The sequence below is a fragment of the Schistocerca serialis genome, chromosome 4 (assembly GCF_023864345.2).
Source record: "Schistocerca serialis cubense isolate TAMUIC-IGC-003099 chromosome 4, iqSchSeri2.2, whole genome shotgun sequence".
NCBI classification, from domain to species: domain Eukaryota; kingdom Metazoa; phylum Arthropoda; class Insecta; order Orthoptera; family Acrididae; genus Schistocerca; species Schistocerca serialis.
In genome coordinates, this window is record NC_064641.1 from 643,530,362 (window position 1) to 643,550,903 (window position 20,542).

A 20,542-nucleotide genomic window follows, 5' to 3' on the forward strand; every position below is an offset into this window, starting at 1 on the left:
GTTTAAATGTGGACTGAATAGTACCTTTTTTTGGCTATCAAGGGTAAAATAAACATTTTTGTGTGGTAATTTCAGACATTATTTTCCACAAGCCAACTCATTTTCTTACTATCCGATTAAAGTGAACGACAGTTTTTCTACAGAACTTTCTTTCATAACTAGAGTTGCACGACCTCAGTAATTGTAGATATTAGATGGTGTTTTTCATCAATGCTGCTTTTACATCACCTTGTAAGTATCTACGTTGCTGAGTGAAGGAACATTGAGCAGACGCCATTGCAGCCCATACAGTGACAACAATGTAACGAGAAAAAAAGAAAAAACAAACCCTGCCTGGCTGCTGTGTCTATTGAGAGGTGTTTTGAACTGTACGATGCACGCACACACAGCACTGTGAGTGTTAAAATCTAAATTGACTGATAGCGGTAGCATCGTTAGTAGTCCCTGTTCCCTCTCCTAACAATATCCCTGGTGGAAAGAAAGAGGAGGTGAGGGGTCGGGGAACACAACATAGTCACAAAAAGAGACACATACTTGAAAGTTGTATACAGAACACAGACCTGTCTGACAAATATGCTGCTGCTGCAACAACAACAACAACAACAACAACAACAATGAATTGCAGAGCTGAGGAGTCTCTTACAGCATCAATGAAAACTGTAACACACAAGCATTTGACCTGTGACACTGGAAATCAGTATTTTAATTTTAGAGAGGCATTCTAGTCCTGAAACTAGTTCATCAAAAGATACCTATCATCTTTATCATCATCAACAACAACAAATGTAAGACGCTTAGATGTTCAGTTAATTTTATGGCAACTACATACAGAACACTACTGTAACCTATATTAGAGTATTGTCCAGTATTTGGATGCCTTATGAAGAAGACGTGACTGCAGTTGTAAAGGGAAGGCATAAACACATTGCTAGGATCACACTAGGTCCACCTAGCTCAAACAAAAGAGCAACAGATACATTCAAAGAACTGAATGGGAATCAGTGAAAGAAAGGTGAATGTTGTTTCTGTGAAATCTTATTGCATAACTAAAGACATCTCATATAACCTTGTAGGCCATACAACAATTTTACAGCATCTACTACGTATCATATGTAGGGATGAAGACAATAATGTAACAGAGATTAGGGCCTATATGAAGTGACATATAGTCATTCTCATCCACTCACACTGCATATGTGAAAGGAACATGAAAAGGTAGAGATAATACTGATAAGTGACAATGTACCCTTTGCCATTCACTATACAGTGGTTTCTAGACGAGTATGTACATAGATGCTGACTGAAGCTTTAAAATAATTTTTCTATAATATGATAGGGGAGGTAGTTCAGTTGTTGAGCATAATTCGCACATCTCGGCTGCTTATTCTCTTAGTACATATAGAATGCACCGAAATGCAATGGAACCTACAGGCTGGAATATCAATGGTATTAGGAAAATGACAGCTTGCTACTCACCCTAAAGATGACAAGTTACAGACAGGCACAACAAAGACTGTTACAAATTTAGCTTTCGGCCAAAGCCTTATGCAGAAAAGAACAAACACACACAACTGTTATGTCCAGCAGCTCAGACTGGAATTCAACTTTACACTGAGTGGCAATCTGAAGTGGGGCAGGGAAGGGGATGGGGTAGCAGGGTATGGGTTGGGGGAGGGAGGAGCACTGCCAGGCAGTGTGTGGAGGGCAGCACACAATGAGAGTGACCACTGTTGTTATGACTCATAGTGTCTTCTTGGCAGAAAGCTTCTGCCAATTATCTGACTCTTCCACCTATAAACTCTGCCGGAGGGATCCCATCCCTGAAGTCCAACATAATCTCTAGTCCCTTCTTGAAGCCTTGGGCCATTCCTAGAATCTCTTCCCTGAATCAATTTCCCCCTCATCCATTTCCCTGCACACCCACCTTCTACATGTTTCCCAAAATCCACAAACAACAATCCTGGATGCCACATTGTAGCTTGTTATCACGGCCACTGAAAGGATTTCGGCCCTCACTGACTAACACCTCCAACCAATGGCCTGAAATTTGGCCTCCCACATCAAAGCTGCCAACCTCTTCCTTCAGCGGCTTTCCACCATCCCCACCCTTTACCACCTAGATCTCTACTCATCATTACTGACGCCACTTCCCTATACACCAACATCCCTTATTCCCATAATCTTGCTGCTATTGAACACTATCTTCCCCAATGCCCTTCAGACTGCAAACCCACAACCTCATTCCTCATACACCTCACTAACTTTATCCTACCACACAACTACTTCTCCTTTGAAGGAAAGGTATACAAACAAATCTGTGACCTGTTTACCGGCCATCTAGAGAAAACCCGGAGTTACCACTGAAACACATCCTTTGCTACTGTAATCTTCCCAGCATCAATCTCTGTTAATCCACTGTCCCCACACCATCCACCCAAGAGTTTCCGCTTCCTCTGTCCTGTTACCTCCTCCCAATCCACCTATTCCTGGCATTCTCATCTGCACCTTATCAGCTCCAGTACACATGTATCACAAGCCCAGCCCACACACCCGTCAACCCTCCCTTCCAAATTCCTAATGAGCAAACCCGCTGCCTCAGTCCAAATCACTAGCTACCTGTCCCGATCTCCACTCCTCTTCCTTCCTCATGACACTCACTCACTCACTCACTCTCTCTCTCTCTCTCTCTCTCTCTCTCTCTCTCTCTCCAGCCCATCCAATAAAACCTCCACCCCACCATAGCCCCCTTTGAAATATAATCTCGGCATCGTGTGCCTGTTGGCATGATGTAGGGGCACAGGTGTGTGTGTGTGTGTGTGTGTGTGTGTGTGTGTGTGTGTGCACGCGTGTGTTACTCTAGCTCAGCAAATGATTTGTTATGAAAGCTATCAAGTTTTCTTTCTCTTCTGTGTGTGCTTGTTGGCAGTTCAATGCTTCAGCTATTTAACTAGTGGTCTCCTTTACTTCTGAATTATTTACCTTCTACCACAACTTTCCTACATATTTACAACAATAACTAATTAATTCTACAGCACAACATTAAATACCAATTCATTACCACCTGTAAATCACAAAGTACAGCATTATTAGCTTTACAACTGCAACAAATCCTCATGTGAATGTCATTAAAAGGTGATGTTTCAATTTCTTGTGACTACCATGACCATAATGACCATAACAACATTATACAGGTTTAAAATAATACAAACTGAAAATTCAAAACCAACAGTAACCTTATAGTGACAATCATGTGAACTAATTATTTACAGTTCAGTATATTAAACTTTTTTTAATGATGTTATTTTGCTGTTTGAGGCTGCTTTTTTATTGAAATAAACACTATTTCTCTTAGAACTAGCTAATCCCCTTGGCTATTATCAAGCAACACTGCACGAGAATTACATCATCAAGTGCTTCCATTTTGTCAGCACAGCATGATCCACAGAGAATTATGGAAAGATCAATATTTAATGGCGTCCCATGTTCCCATCAAATAGTGTAATATTGTATAATCACTAATGTGAGGTTCTACATCTAGAACGGAAAACTGCAACCCCTATGGGAGTTTAGTCCCCTACCAAGCATATACATCTCATTAAAATTGGTCAGCCTAGGTCTTAAGGATAACAATACACCTGCAAACTAAAAATCTTGACTGTCTCCTCCCTATACATATACGAGCTAATGATATTTTTACACAACAAACTGGAATTGTTCATTAGAATCCAATTTGATCATCCATACAGTACAAGGAATAAAGATAATTTTATGCTTCTTGCCCATAGACTGAAATTATATGCTCAATCCCCACAATATATGGGCATGAAAGTCTACAACAAACTTAAAGGCAAAAACATTCTAAACATGGAACTAGGGATACTAAAAAAGAAGTTACATGAAATTCTTATACACAAATGTTACTACTCATTAGAAGAGTTCATGGAAGATGAACTGATAATTTGAGCAGAATCCAACCGCAAATTAGCATTATATTGTGGAAAAAAAAGGCAAATTGTCCATTATCAAGAAAGATATTTACCTATGCTGGAAAATAAGAAAATATAGATACTGCTACACAGACTAAATATAGTTTTAAAAATTAATATTAGATTCTAGTTTGTAATTTTTGACATGTCTCCTGTACCATAATCTCATTATTTGTAAGTGTATGTTATAAGACACACACAATTCACAATGCACAATGGTCAATAACTTAAAATAAAAAACAGTCTCATGCAGTAAATGACTTTTCAGGAAACGCAATGAGACAGTGGATTCAGGCATAAAAAATGCTATTAAAATATGCTTGATGTACTCACAGGTATCTGGTGCAAAACGAACTTGTTCACCATTACAGCCTGTTATAAATTCCTGAGCTTGGGCAAATAATAATTCATGATGATCACTTGATACACTAGAAATTGGAGCACTAAACTTTACACAGAGGACAGCAAGAACACCTAATGAATGTTGTTGCAGGTCTAAAGTCTCAAGGACATTGTCCAAATGCTGACCATTCTTCATTAAAACTTCTGTTGACTTGTTGAGTAGATCACATAATTCTCGGAAGCTACCTGTTAACAAGGAAAAATATTCAATTAAAAACTGACATAACAGGCTATGCAGACTGCCACTGACTGGAAATAATGTGACAGTTAACAAATAAAGTTTTCTCATAGTGAAAATTTAGATACCTGCCACTACAGATTGCAAAACAAATCTACTGTGAAATGAAATGATCATCTTGCTTTTTGTAGGCCAACAAAGAAGCATGACAACAAACTATTGTATTTGGAGTGGCTTTTGACATTTTCCCAGTAGTTGTGCATACTCTGGCTGTCTTGTTCCTTCCTTTCCTTTGACCAATGGGCGCCTATCTTCTTTCCTGTTGATTTGTCTTAGAATCTCAGTTGCTTAACAACTCTCTCGACAGATTTCTGGACTTCTAAGTCTCTTTCTGTATCTTCTAAGTCTCTTTCTGAATATTCCAGTTCCTATGAAACTTTTATCATTTCTATCAACCACACTGAATTGATCTTTCTTGTTTGCCTGCTAGGAAACATCCTGTTGAGATGTCCACTAAAGACTAGACTTTCTTTCTAGCTACATCTGTATTTTTTTCACAGTGTCTGTAGAAGCCCTACTTTTGTTGGCTTTTATATTCATTATCTTGCTGTACTGGCCCCAGTATTTTCCCGTCATCTTTCTCTGTTGAATTTCAAGTTTGTCTGTGAGAACTTTCCTCTTGAGTACTAAATACTCTGTAGTATATACATCTTCAGGGTGGGTGACTGGTAGTGTGCTTCATGTCTTCGTTACAGGACAGACCCTTTTTTGTTATTGGTTCTCTTGATCAGCTGGCACGTCAGTTCCTGCTTGTTAATTCTTTTGGAAAGATTGGATTCCAGCCATTCTCCCAGATATCTGAACCTGTTGGTTTACTTGATTTCTCTCTGCTCCAGAGATAATGTGTAAGGAGAATCACTGATGTTTGTGATGTATTGTGTTTTTTCAAGCAACACATCTGGCCGTATGTCTGCTTCTTGTTGTCTGGGAATCTTGAACCGATTCACTGAAGTTTCTATTGAATTGGATTTAAGTGCCAGAACATCAACAAATTCCAAGGAATCAACACTAAACCCACTGCACTTGTGCCCCAAAAGAGATACCATCAGGTAGACCCTGTCTATGTAACTCTTTCTGTAACTCTCTTTTTATATATTCTGGTGCACAATTAAAGAGGAGAAGAAAAGGGAGAGAATATATCTCCCAGTCTGACACCTGTCTTGAATAAATGAAACGTTATTCTTATACCTTTGTAAGTACACAAAAAAAGGACACACCACGAAGGAATTATCTGAATGGGACAGAAACTGATAGATGTGATGTACATCTACAGACAAACAAGCCATTATAGTTTCACAAAGATTGGGCGATTCTAGTGAACGAGCTTCACAAATTGAGCAAATCGATAATGTGTTGGTCCACCTCTGGCCCTCATACAAGCTTGGGCTTGGTACTGATTGACAGAGCTGTTGAATGTCCACCTTATGGATACTGTGCCAAAGTCTGTACAATTGGCACATTAGATTATCAAAATACTGAGATGGTTGCAGGGCCCTGTGCATAATGCTCCAAATGTTCTTAATTGGAGAGAGATCCGGCTAACTTGCTGGCCGAGATAGGGATTGGAAAGCACAACAAGTGCTAGAAACTCTCACCATATGCGGGTGGGTATTATCTTGCTGAAATGTATGCCCATGATGGCTTGCCATGAAGGGCAACAAAATGGGGCATAGAATATCATCAACAACACGCTGCTGTGCTGTAACAGTGCTGTAGATGACAACCAAAAGGGTCCTGCTATGAAAGGAAATAGCACTCCAGATCATTATTCCTGGTTGTCAAACTGTATGGTAGGCAACAGTCAGGTTGGTATCCCACCAATGTCCAGGGAATCTCCAGAAAAGTCTTCATCCTTGAAACTCATCGACTGGAGTACAATTGTCTTTGGTGATGAGCCCTGCTTTAAACTGAGCCCCGTTAACCAGCGAAGACGTGTCTGTAGATGTCCTGGAAAGCAGTGGGCTACCACCCTGACTGTCAACCGTCGTATAAGACTGACAACCTGGAGTGATGGTCTAGGGTGCCATTTCTTTTCATAGCAGTACTCCTTTGGTTGTCATCTGCGACATCCCTACAGCACAGCAGTACATCAACGATATTCTACACCACATTTTGTTGTCCTCCATGGCGAGCCATCCTGGGCTTACATTTCAATGATGCCCGCCTGCACACAGTCATAGTTTCTACTGTTTGTCTTTGTATTTGCCAAACCCTACCTTGGCCAGCAAGGTCAACGGGTCTCTCCTCAACTGAAAAAGTTTGAAGCATTATGGGCAGGACCCTAAAAGGAGCTCGGTCTTCTGATAATCTAAAATTCCAGTTGGACAAAATTTGGCACAAACTCCCTTAGGAAGACTTCTAACAACTCTGTCAATCAATGGCAGCTAAAGCTTGTATGAGGGCCTGAGGTGGACCAACATGTTATTGACTTGCTCAATTTGTGAAGCTATTTCTCTTGAATAAATTATCCAATTTTTCTGAAATTATAATCATTTGTTTATATTTATACGGACCTCACACCTACCGATTTAGGTTCTATTTGGATAATTCCTTCATGGTGTGTCATATTATGGTCTTAAGAGTGTATATCAGCAATTATTTGTAACATGTAATTATCATCGAAAATGATAACAGAGATAGTAATAATCAATCACTCAGTATATAATATGAGACTGCAGCAAGAAATTTTCTCTCATTATATCTAGTAAGTTAAAAGTTAAATAAAAGCCAAAACTGTATATGCAATAGATGTATGGAAAGTACTTTGACAAGATACAACTGTGATTAGCTCAGTCGAATGATCAAAAAAGACAGTTGTGCTCCACAGGAACCACAAAGAGAACACCTGCATAAATAAAAATTTATGATACATAACTGAAAACATAAAATTAATGCTTTAATTACGAAAATAGTACATAATATACTGAAAAATAACATGAACTACTCTCAACAGCGAAACATTTCTGTTGTCAGACAGTTCAGAACCTGAACCTACAAAGAATTTTAAAACATATTTCAAACTGGAAGATCAATCTGGGCTGATTTTTAAGGAGTTGGCACTCCTGGGAGGGATAAACGATCCGATAACCGGATGGTTAGGTGAATCATAGTTGCATAATTAAACAGCTGTTGGTGGTGTTGAAACCACAAAGGTATGATCCTGGATTCTGTCAGAAGATTGTCAAAGGGACTTGTATGAAATGTGCCTTTGACTAGTCTTCTCCCATAAGGATGAACTGGGTGTAACAGAGACAAATCCAATAATGCTGCTGAACCACGTATAGTCTAACTGCAACAAGAGCAGCGCCTGATAGAGGTGTTGATGCTGTACACAGTGCCCCAATAGGTGTGATATGAAAGGAGAGAGCATTAAGTTTCTGTATGCAACTTGTTTTACATTGATGGATATTTGAAACCATGCCAGTTTACGGTGGAAAAAACTAAAATTGCTCCTCCTGGAATTATATTGGCAGATTGGCAAAGGGTCATCACACATTTTAAGATCAGGTATAGAGGAAGAACAGGCAGGTCTGGAGCTCTTTCAACTCACTTCCTAGTGTTGGGTCACGAAATCATAGGATTTCAGGTAAAGGGTTTCCCACAAAGCACTCTTCTGCCAGGACATGGGGATCGAGGTCCCTTGTGTTGGTGAAGAGGGAATCAATTAGGAAGCTGGCCTCACCTCAGAAAAGGGGCTACAGTCACAGTGTGTTGAGGGTTCAGTAGTATCCTGAGCAGGTAATTAGGATTTTTTGATGGCAGTTACAAAACTAGTCATCAGGTTGACAGGGTGAAGGCATTTCTTCACTACAATATCAAACAAATATGACACCTCACAAATCTTGAGTGTAATCATCTCATAAGGATGTCATTTTTTGGAACATTATTTTGATTTATATATATATTTTTGTTATATTAGATTTACTTTCATTCCAATTGATCCATAGTGAGGAGGTCCGCCAGGATGTAGAACATGTCAGAAAAACAATATCTATTTGTGGATACTCCACGAGCCCCAAATCAGCAAATACAGATGCTGCAACTTCTTCATTCCAACTTCTTCCAGCACCTCGTCAGCAAAATGGTATTGGCAAAATTAAAAATAAATTTGAAACAAACAGCTGTAGAAAGATTAGCTACTTGTGAAGAGAAGGGAAAGCTTCCTGGTTTGAGACATTTGCCAAAAAATATAGCCAAGTATACTGCATTGTATGTGAATCTTGTGCTAACCATACAAGTGAATTTGCATCATCACTAGATAGAATCAGAGTGGTGATAAAACTAGTGGTGCAACATTGCTAGTCGCCAAAAATGTTCACTGCTTCATGCCCATTACAATTGTAAAAACTTGAATTTACTATACACGTAAGCGTAAAACTTGGGATCTTCTCCCTATTCTGCTACCACAGAATTTCTCAGCATATAGGGAGATTTACACAAAATCAAAGTGTTCTGAGACTCCATTTGGCCCTTTGTCCAGTCATTAACAAGCCCATATCGAAAGATATGTTTGCTAATCACAACATGTTTTAGCAGCACAATTGACTTATTCAGTTACTGACCCTACCTACAACTTTACTGTCCAATTACAAATTAACTCAAGTAACTTACCCAATCAGGTAAGTTTGTGGAGGTACATCAATGAAAGGATATTATAAGTAACACCATCTGGACACTGCGTAGTTGGCTGTGTGCATACAGTGATGCTGATACAAACTACACTGCACAAGCTAAAGAACCCACCCCAAGGTCTTCAGTTGTATACAAAAATATGTCCCATGTTAAACTGAGAAACACAACTTAGTAATCTGGGATAGGTGGGCAACATCACAATGGTTTATAACTAGACCCCAAGAAGAAACATTATTAAGTTGCGTACACCTAGTGAGAAAGCTTATATAATATCTAAGAGTGCAACAGGTCATAGCAAGGATTCCTTGCCCTCCACGTCAGTTCATGCAGCCTGCCAACAGTACTTGAATCTGCTTGATAAAACATATGGAATATGAGATGTAATTATGCTACTGTTGATTTTACTAAGACTACATGCAGCTATCTGATGATGATCCTTCTGCAGCAGAAATCATCTATGGTGGACCACTCAGACGTGTCTACCCTGCATGAAAACCTTCATTCCTATGGCAGCAAGTCGAGAGTTCCATCTCTAAATTTCACCCGTTACCGGTATCCCAACTTACAGACCTGGATATTTTTGTACATAAGTTTCTATGGATTTGTTCTTATATCACATTGCATACAGACTCTGTCGAATCACCATTACAAACACTGTACACAGGCCATTATCTCATACTAACATGGAATGAACACACGTAATTGAGTGACATTCTTCTGTTCCAGAACTCGTTTGATTGTAGACTTGATAATGCGACAGTTGAAGCTCACTGATTTGTAAGCAAATGACTTGTTGAAAGAGATGCACAGAGAAGGAAAGCTTGTTGAATTTTTATCACTGCCTATCTGATGCCAAGTTTCCAGTAATGAAGAAATTTGCCGCTGATATGACATCAGTGTTTGGAGCAACTTTTTTTCTGTGAGCAAACATTAAAAAAAATGGAGTGTGAGAAGTGAGCACATCAAATGAGATTCACTTACGAACATTAGAAAGTAACGCTCTTGAATGGGCGCAGCAATACCAAGCCAAACATTGGTGATATCTTGAAAGCCAAACATCTGTTTCAAAAATCTCACTAACTGTCTTTGCTGATAGTTTGTGAGATTCAGATACATGCACACTAGGTCTGATGTAAGTACCTTTTAGCCAATGTTTCCTCCTTTGATAATTTCCTTAGTAAATACATATGATGGTTGTAATTCTTTGTTGTGCATTGCATGGCACTCATCCACAATTAACATGGAATGCTGAACTTAGTTTTTCATCGTTTTCCTGAAGCTTTCATTCTGCCTTCCATGCACTGTACTGAATGATGATGTGGCCCATGCTCATCATTTAGTCAGTTTAGTGACTTCTGAACTACACAAAGGCTGGCTGATCCACCAGTCCATTTTTCATAATATGATGTCCATATTCAGCCCAGGTTTGGCTCAGCCTTATGAACAAAGCTCTACCTGCCGGAACACTCGTTCATACTTCACAGTTGGAGCTGGTACAGTGTACATACCGCTCAAAGTCCTTCAGTCATAATAAACTCATGGATGATTACCACACTTCATAAGCAGCCTTACTTAGAAGTATGGCTATCCCATACAATCACAGCAATACTTCAATGATCAATAACACATTAGAAGGAATGTGCTATCAGAACAATTTTGTCTTCCATTTTATACTTCTTTACCAGAACTTGGCACTATAAGGTCTTTTAGTGGATGTTCAGGAATTCACCTTGTGTCTCCAGAATACTAAGAATGTAGCCACCGTCAAGTCATACAAATTGTCTGGCCCAGTGATCGACAACTTCATCATATACTTCCAACTATTTTATTACAGTCAAATTAATAGCTCTAAGTACAAGCAGACAGGTCTCTGCTAATAACCTGACAACTACACTACCAGAGTGTTAACAAAATCAAGATGACACAGTTCACACAAATCTCAAAATGTCCTGTCGACTTGACTCCTTTCTTCCTACAATGCACAGATCTTCCTATCCCAATCAACTGATTTTTACAAGCTTTCAGTCCCCTACATCAGCCATTATTAATTAAAATTTGTATTCTCTTGTGATCATATTTCTGTCATATAAAAGAATCATTCACATTTGAGAATGACAACTACTTATAAACTGGAAATGGGAAGGGCAACATTCCACAACATATGCCAGTTTTTCAAAGTGTTTTCTTTCAACTTTCCAGATCTCACTGCCATTACTATCTGCATTACATGATCCTTTGCTGAAGAAAGATGCGGGCTTCTGTTCTCAGCTTAAAGTGAGTCGAATTTCTTCCTTCTATGTTCTTAACAGGGCAGAACAATAGATAATCAGTAGATAGAAGCTCTTGACTGTTAGGAGTGGAGGGGGGCAGGGGGGGGGGGGGCGGGTGCAGGATATTTACCAATGTAATATTGCTTGTTATGATGACCCTATGCAATATGGCATTAAACAGCTGTCATTTCTCTGTGCAAGTTTTATGACTAGTGTAAATAATGAATCCTGGTTAGAAGTGCTTTCACAATTAAGCACTAACAATGCTTACTACACTTTCTCGTCAGTATTCATGGCTAATTTTGAAATGTGCTTTCCAAAGAAATTGACATGAGCTCATTCAGGTAGGGTCACTATATCTAGTACCTGGATCGCAATATGCATGCATTAAAATGACTGTAGTACACTGAAATGGCTCAGTTCTCAAAGTAAACAATCCACAGATTCTTAATTCAGAGAATATGTAGAAACTTATAAGAAAGTATACTGAAAGGTAACAGCAAAAGCAAAATTGCTAAAACATGCTAAAATAAGAGTATAAGGAAACAAATCAAACTCTACGTCAGAAATTGTAAAAAGTGAAACAGGGAACAGAGGAAATCACAATCACAAATGTTATTATTGGTAAAAAGGTTCTACCAAATTATCAATGATTACTTTATAAATGTTTTCTAAATTCCACACTGGAAATTCACAAATCAGGAAAAATTAAAATATTCTAGACCACATGTAGAATGAGTATAGTTCCAATGTTGAACATGAAATGGTAGATTATCTAAAGCCTCAAATGCAAAATGTTAACTCGAATAGATAAAGGGCCAGTATCACTTATAATAAGAACTACGTCACTAATTGCAAAGCCTTTGGCACACAATGCCAACAGATATAATTTACTGAAGGATAGTTTCACCAGAGATTAAAAATTTCCAGAATGATACCATATTAAAAAGCTATAACAGACATAAATTCGACACACGTCACTTCTCTCTATAGTATATGAGAGATCAATGAAAAACTAAATCACAAAATACCTAAGTGATCACAAGATACTGATGTATTTCAAACGGGTAGAAGTACAGGAACGGCAATATTGGGCTACACAAGGGTAGGAAAAAAAGTAATTCACATAATATCTACTTTATAAAATAGAACGCAGGTTGTGGAACTAATAATGGCTAACTCTATTAATAAAGTCAGACTCATATCTAACGCAAGGGAAGATGAAATATGCGCACTGCAAGATAGTGTGCTAGGTCCTCTTCTGTTCCTTATTTGTATAAACGACACACAGAGCTCAGAGACAGCTGCTTAAATCTTGTTGTTTGTAGATGACACTAGTGTCTCATGTGGTTTTAAGCAATCTCTTTGTATAATTACTATTCAAGTCCACATATCCATGGTTCAATGCCAACTGATTGACACTAAATGTGAAGAAAACAAACCACATTTGGTAAAGTGAATCAAGATCTTAATGTGGTACTGGACGGCAAAACTATAGAAAACATACAATGTACAAAACTGTATGTTAACCTAGACTTAGCCTGGTAAGAACATGAAATGAATGCTCCCAGAAACTCATTTCAGTGCACTTTGTTCTGAGAATCATTTCAAAAGTTTGTGCAGATGTTGGCAACACCTATGCATGTATGATTAAGAGTGAATGTGTTACTACTTTCAAAAATAAAAACTGACCTCTGGTCTCCTCACTTCAATAGCCCCATGATTTAATGAAAACGAAATGATCATGTGAAACATTGATTCACAATTCAGTTGTTCCACCATCTTAGATTTCCCTGATGGCCCTTTGTAAATTTTTACCAATATGTGGGTGCACAGGAATTCTAAATGTTAGAAAATTACTGTAATAAATGTAGTACCTTTTCTGTCTGTGTGTTTCTTTGCATGTGAATATTTCTACCATTTGTTTCCTGTTTTCTCTGTTCCAGATGTAGCTCCAAATACACCAATTTAATGACAGGAATCAGGTACAAGAAGAGCTGTGTAGTGTTCATTGCAGTTTGCACAGCCTTTTTCAGATGGTTACAGAACAAGGTTTTCATGTTCGGGTAGTGCTACTGTTTATAATTCTTGTGTACAGACTGATCTAATTTCAGACTCTAGATATATTACAGCATTATTTACTGTTCATTTACAAAATAAATACCAAGCAAGGTGGCGAAGTGTTATGGCACTGCACTAGCATTCGGGAAGAGTGAGGTTTAGACCTGGTCCAATCATCCTGAAATTGGCTTTGCCGTGGCTTCTACAGGATGATAAGCTGAATCCTGGGATAGTTCCACCGAAAAGGTCATTATAAACTTCCGTCTTCCTGCCCCACACTTTCCTGGTCCAACTGTATTCCACACATGTGTACATATGTGTAAATATCCAAAATGTATTTCACACGACTTATACCACTATGTTAGTTGGTCAAAGGACAAATAAATAAATAAAATTTGCTTTCAGTGCCAGACTATGCTGCTTTATGTTTCCTTAGCGGTAAAATAATGTGTTTATAATGTGTTTTTGGATAGGTATCTTCAAGCAGTAGCCGTTATATTCCAATAACTATTTTTTTTTCTTTTCTGTTTTAGATCTACTACTATTTAATAGAGTTTTACACCAGACACATTTCACTTTTATTTATAAATCATCATCTGTGGTGGTTCTTCTTTCTTCCTCCTATTCACTTGCTATGAACCAACGAGTTTTGCCCTCATTCTTAGCAGAGTTTGCTTTGTACACATTAAATGTCCACTGTTAGTCCTATTTGATAGGGGTTCCACACACTTGAGCAATATTCTAGGATGGGTTACTGGAGTGTTTTGTAAACAATCTCCTTTGTAGGCAGATGGCATTTTCCCAGTACCCTAGCTGTATTTTCCTAGTAATATACTAGAGAACAAAATTCAGGCAACTGCTTTGCCTCAAATATTTTTTGGACTTTAACCTCTGCTAATAACAAGTGAAAAACCTGATGACTACCGAACATGAAAAAAAAGAGTGATACATACATACCACTGGAGGTGATTTTTTGCAAATCAAAGCAAAACATGCCTGATATAGAACTCTTAAATGACAATACACTTATGACAGAAAACAAATAATTTTAATGTGTGTATGTGATGATTAAAGTATATATAAAAAACAAAGATGAGGTGACTTACCGAACAAAAGCGCTGGCAGGTCGATAGACACACAAACAAACACAAACATACACACAAAATTCAAGCTTTCGCAACAAACTGTTGCCTCATCAGGAAAGAGGGAAGGAGAGGGGAAGACGAAAGGAAGTGGGTTTTAAGGGAGAGGGTAAGGAGTCATTCCAATCCCGGGAGCGGAAAGACTTACCTTAGGGGGAAAAAAGGACAGGTATACACTCGCACACACTCACATATCCATCCACACATACAGACACAAGCAGACATAGACTCCCGGGATTGGAATGACTCCTTACCCTCTCCCTTAAAACCCACTTCCTTTCGTCTTCCCCTCTCCTTCCCTCTTTCCTGATGAGGCAACAGTTTGTTGCGAAAGCTTGAATTTTGTGTGTATGTTTGTGTTTGTTTGTGTGTCTATCGACCTGCCAGCGCTTTTGTTCGGTAAGTCACCTCATCTTTGTTTTTTATATATAATTTTTCCCACGTGGAATGTTTCCTTCCATTATATTGATATCATTAATTTGAATCCAACAATCACGTTTGTTATTGTCACTGTTGCTTTTCGAAATCTTTTCTGTCGTCTTATTTTCCTCTTTCTGTTTTTGCCAGTAGTTTCACTTTGTATTCACCTTCTCCTTTTTACCGTAATCTGCTATACTATTTTATCCCGCCTATATATATACTCAATAATACGTAACCCACTTCCAAACCATAACCAAAAAAATTTTTTTGCCACTTTCAGCACTACCGCCGCTATAATATCCACCGTTTCTAGTTCACAAACAGCTCTTTTCACCTTTTAAACAACCATTTCGGCCAGTTCTAATAACTTTCGCTTTATTTCCATTTCCGTTTTTCCGACATCACTGATCATTTTTAGCCGCTTCCCACAGGTTTTAACGCCATTATTTCTTCGTCAGACAATTGTTAGCCTCATTTTCATAATCTGCCACCACAATACCACTCCTTTTAATATACTACACGCAGTTTTTTCGAAATTTTCCCGAATTTCTCCGTCCTTTAACGTGTTTTGGCGGCAACACAACCAACTAACCTTTATGCACATCGTTGTCTACCAACCCAAGTCCAACATAGCCCAGCTGTAACCAACACCTTTTCGCCTTTTTTCATTCCAGATCTCCAGTTTCTTTCCGGTTCACCTTTATCTCTCCCCATATATTTTTATTTTCATTTTCATTTCACTTCATGTTACACTTTCCACCTTCTAATACCATGTCACCCTCACAACACCCCCACAATGGCCCCATTAACTTTTATTTACATTCCCTCCGCAAACATGCCTTCGCCCTAGCCAGATTACGCTCGCATATTTTATTTTCTCAGGCTTGTCTGACATTTGGCATTACCCCCAAAGGCCTCACACTCAAAGTTCCCATCTCTGGCTGCAACCCTTCCTTCCATCAGTCCCTATACCAGTTCCAAACTGAACAATCCATTGCCCTCACCCACCTAATCCTTGAAATATGTCTGCTTGTGTCTGTATGTGTGGATGGATATGTGAGTGTGTGCGAGTGTATACCTGTCCTTTTTTCCCCCTAAGGTAAGTCTTTCCGCTCCCGGGATTGGAGTGACTCCTTACCCTCTCCCTTAAAACCCACTTCCTTTCGTCTTCCCCTCTCCTTCCCTCTTTCCTGATGAGGCAACAGTTTGTTGCGAAAGCTTGAATTTTGTGTGTATGTTTGTGTTTGTTTGTGTGTCTATCGACCTGCCAGCGCTTTTGTTCGGTAAGTCACCTCATCTTTGTTTTTTATATATAATTTTTCCCACGTGGAATGTTTCCTTCCATTATATTGATGATTAAAGTAAATTGACACAGGACATCAATGGAAGAGAATGGAGTGGAAGGGTGTGGTAGGGAAAGGAAAGAAATATCACCATCAAATCGCAGTGTGTTCTTACTTCTTGGAACATCACGATGCTTTCACATCACTTTGCCCAGTACTGAACAGTGAAGTCAGGACGTACTGTATATCTTACAGAATGCTGGAACATAGTATCGGCAAGAGAGGGGAAGAAAACCAATGTGCACTCCGTGTGCATACCGGGGGAGGCATTCCAGATGTGGAAAGGGTCCTTCCGGATGCCATGAAGGGTACAGGGTGCACCCATCTGCAGGTGGTCACTCATATCGGCACCAATGGTGTGTGTCGCTATGGATCGGAGGAAATCTTCTCTGGCTTCCGGCGGCTATCTGATTTGGTGAAGACTGCCAGTCTCGCTAGCAGGATGAAAGCAGAGCTCACCATCTGCAGCATCGTCAACAGGACTGACTGCGGACCTTTGGTACAGAGCCAAGTGAAGGGTCTGAATCAGAGGCTGAGACGGTTCTGCGACCGTGTGGGCTGCAGATTCCTCGACTTGCGCCATAGGGTGGTGGGGTTTCGGGTTCCGCTGGATAGGTCAGGAGCCCACTATATGCAGCAAGCGGCTACACGGGTAGCAGGGGTTGTGTGGCGTGGACTGGGCGGTTTTTTAGGTTAGATGGCCTCGGGCAAGTACAGAAAGGGCAACAGCCTCAAAGGGTGCGGGGCAAAGTCAGGACATGCAGGGACCAAGCAGCAATCGTTATTGTAATTGTAAACTGTCGAAGTTGCATTGGTAAAGTACCGGAACTTCAACGGCTGATAGAAATCACCGAAGCTGAAATCGTTATAGGTACAGAAAGCTGGCTAAAGCCAGAGATAAATTCTGCCGAAATTTTTACAAACGCACATACGGTGTTTAGAACGGATAGATTGCATGCAACCGGTGGTGGCATATTTGTCGCTGTTAGTAGTAGTTTATCCCGTAGTGAAGTAGAAGTGGATAGTTCCTGTGAATTATTATGGGTGGAGGTTACACTCAACAACCAAGCTAGGTTAATAATTGGCTCCTTTTACCGACCTCCTGACTAAGCAGCATTAGTGGCAGAACAACTGAGAGAAAATTTGGAATACATTTCACATAAATTTTCTCAGCATGTTATAGTCTTAGGTGGAGATTTCAATTTACCAGATATAGACTGGGACACTCAAATGTTTAGGACGGGTGGTAGGGACAGAGCATCGAGTGACATTATACTGAGTGCACTATCCGAAAATTACCTCGAGCAATTAAACAGAGAACCGACTCGTGGAGATAACATCTTGGACCTACTGATAACAAACAGACCTGAACTTTTCGACTCTGTATGTGCAGAACAGGGAATCAGTGATCAGAAGGCCGTTGCAGCATCCCTGAATATGGAAGTTAATAGGAATATAAAAAAAGGGAGGAAGGTTTATCTGTTTAGCAAGAGTAATAGAAGGCAGATTTCAGACTACCTAACAGATCAAAAAGAAAATTTCTGTTCCGGCACTGACAATGTTGAGCATTTATGGAAAAAGTTCAACGCAAGCGTAAAATGCGTTTTAGGCAGGTACGTGCTGAGTAAACCTGTGAGGGACAGGAAAAACCCATTGTGGTTCAACAACAAAGTTAGGAAACTACTGCGAAAGCAAAGAGAGCTTCACCCCAAGTTTAAACGCAGCCAAAACCTCTCAGACAAACAGAAGCTAAACGATGTCAAAGTTAGCGTAAGGAGGGCTATGCATGAAGCGTTCAGTGAATTTGAAAGTAAAATTCTATGTACCGACTTGACAGAAAATCCTAGGAAGTTCTGGTCTTACGTTAAATCAGTAAGTGGCTCGAAACAGCATATCCAGACACTCCGGGATGCTGATGGCATTGAAACAGAGGATGACACGCATAAAGCTGAAATACTAAACACCTTTTTCCAAAGCTGTTTCACAGAGGAAGACTGCACTGCAGTTCCTTCTCTAAATCCTCACACAAACGAAAAAATGGCTGACATGGAAATAAGTGTCCAAGGAATAGAAAAGCAACTGGAATCACTCAATAGAGGAAAGTCCACTGGACCTGACGGGATACCAATTCGATTCTACACAGAGTACGCAAAAGAACTTGCCCCCCTTCTAACAGCCGTGTACCGCAAGTCTCTAGAGGAACGGAAGGTTCCAAATGATTGGAAAAGAGCACAGGTAGTCCCAGTCTTCAAGAAGGGTCGTCGAGCAGATGTGCAAAACTATAGACCTATATCTCTGACATCGATCTGTTGTAGAATTTTAGAACATGTTTTTTGCTCAAGTATCATGTCGTTTTTGGAAACCCAGAATCTACTCTGTAGGAATCAACATGGATTCCGGAAACAGCGATCGTGTGAGACCCAACTCGCTTTATTTGTTCATGAGACCCAGAAAATATTAGATACAGGATCCCAGGTAGATGCTATTTTCCTTGACTTCCGGAAGGCGTTCGATACAGTTCCGCACCGTCGCCTGATAAACAAAGTAAGAGCCTACGGAATATCAGACCAGCTGTGTGGATGGATTGAAGAGTTTTTAGCAAACAGAACACAGCATGTTGTTATCAATGGAGAGACGTCTACAGACATTAAAGTAACCTCCGGCGTGCCACAGGGGAGTGTTTTGGGACCATTGCTTTTCACAGTATATATAAATGACCTAGTAGATAGTGTCGGAAGTTCCATGCGGCTTTTTACGGATGATGCTGTAGTATACAGAGAAGTTGCAGCATTAGAAAATTGTAGCGAAATGCAGGAAGATCTGCAGCGGATAGGCACTTGGTGCAGGGAGTGGCAACTGACCCTTAACATAGACAAATGTAATGTATTGCGAATACATAGAAAGAAGGATCCTTTATTGTATGATTATATGATAGCGGAACAAACACTGGTAGCAGTTACTTCTGTAAAATATCTGGGAACATGCGTGCGGAACGATTTGAAGTGGAATGATCATATAAAATTAATTGTTGGTAAGGCGGGTACCAGGTTGAGATTCATTGGGAGAGTCCTTAGAAAATGTAGTCCATCAACAAAGGAGGTGGCTTACAAAACACTCGTTCGACCTATACTTGAGTATTGCTCATCAGTGTGGGATCCGTACCAGATCGGGTTGATGGAGGAGAGAGAGAAGATCCAAAGAAGAGCAGCGCGTTTCGTCACAGGGTTATTTGGTAACTGTGATAGCGTTACGGAGATGTTTAGCACACTCAAGTGGCAGACTCTGCAAGAGAGGCGCTCTGCATCACGGTGTAGCTTGCTCGCCAGGTTTCGAGAGGGTGCATTTCTGGATGAGGTATCGAATATATTGCTTCCCCCTACTTATACCTCCCGAGGATATCACGAATGTAAAATTAGAGAGATTTGAGCACGCACGGAGGCTTTCAGACAGTCGTTCTTCCCGCAAACCATACGCGACTGGAACAGAAAAGAGAGGTAATGACAGTGGCACGTAAAGTGCCCTCCGCCACACACCGTTGGGTGGCTTGCGGAGTATAAATGTAGATGTAAAATGCTATACTCTCTTTTTTCTGTGAGGTACTGGATGGGTTAAACAAAAGGTTTCGAAAGCTAGGCATATTTTTTTTATTTAAGTAAGGTGTTTCAATATGCTGATCACAAAATATTGCTCCAGAAATTGGACAATTACGGAATACGGGGAGTAGCTCACAACTGGTTCACCTCTTACTTTAACAATAGACAGCAAAAGGTCATTATTCACAGCGTTGGGAACGGCTGTGACGTGGGATCTGAGTGAGGTGCTATCAAATGTGGGGTGACCCAGGGATCAGTGTTGGGGCCACTACTGTTCCTTAATTATATAAATGATATGACCTCTAGCATTATGGGTAGCTCTAAAATATTTCTGTTTGTTGATGACACTAGCTTGGTAATAAAGGATGTTGTGTGCAACACTGGGTCGGTTTCAAATAGTGCAGCTCATGACATAAGTTCATGAATAGTAGAAAATAAACTAATGGTAAATCACA

General features: G+C 39.8%; 1 protein-coding gene across 1 annotated transcript in view; it reads right to left on the reverse strand.

The window, feature by feature from the left end:
- Window positions 1–20,542, reverse strand: part of LOC126475499 (COP9 signalosome complex subunit 3) — a 103,476-nt gene that overhangs the window by 57,079 nt on the left and 25,855 nt on the right. Inside the window, exon 2 of the mRNA XM_050103406.1 lies at window positions 4,320–4,574. Coding sequence (XP_049959363.1) covers window positions 4,320–4,574 — 255 coding nt within the window. The remainder of the gene's footprint in view (window positions 1–4,319; window positions 4,575–20,542) is intronic.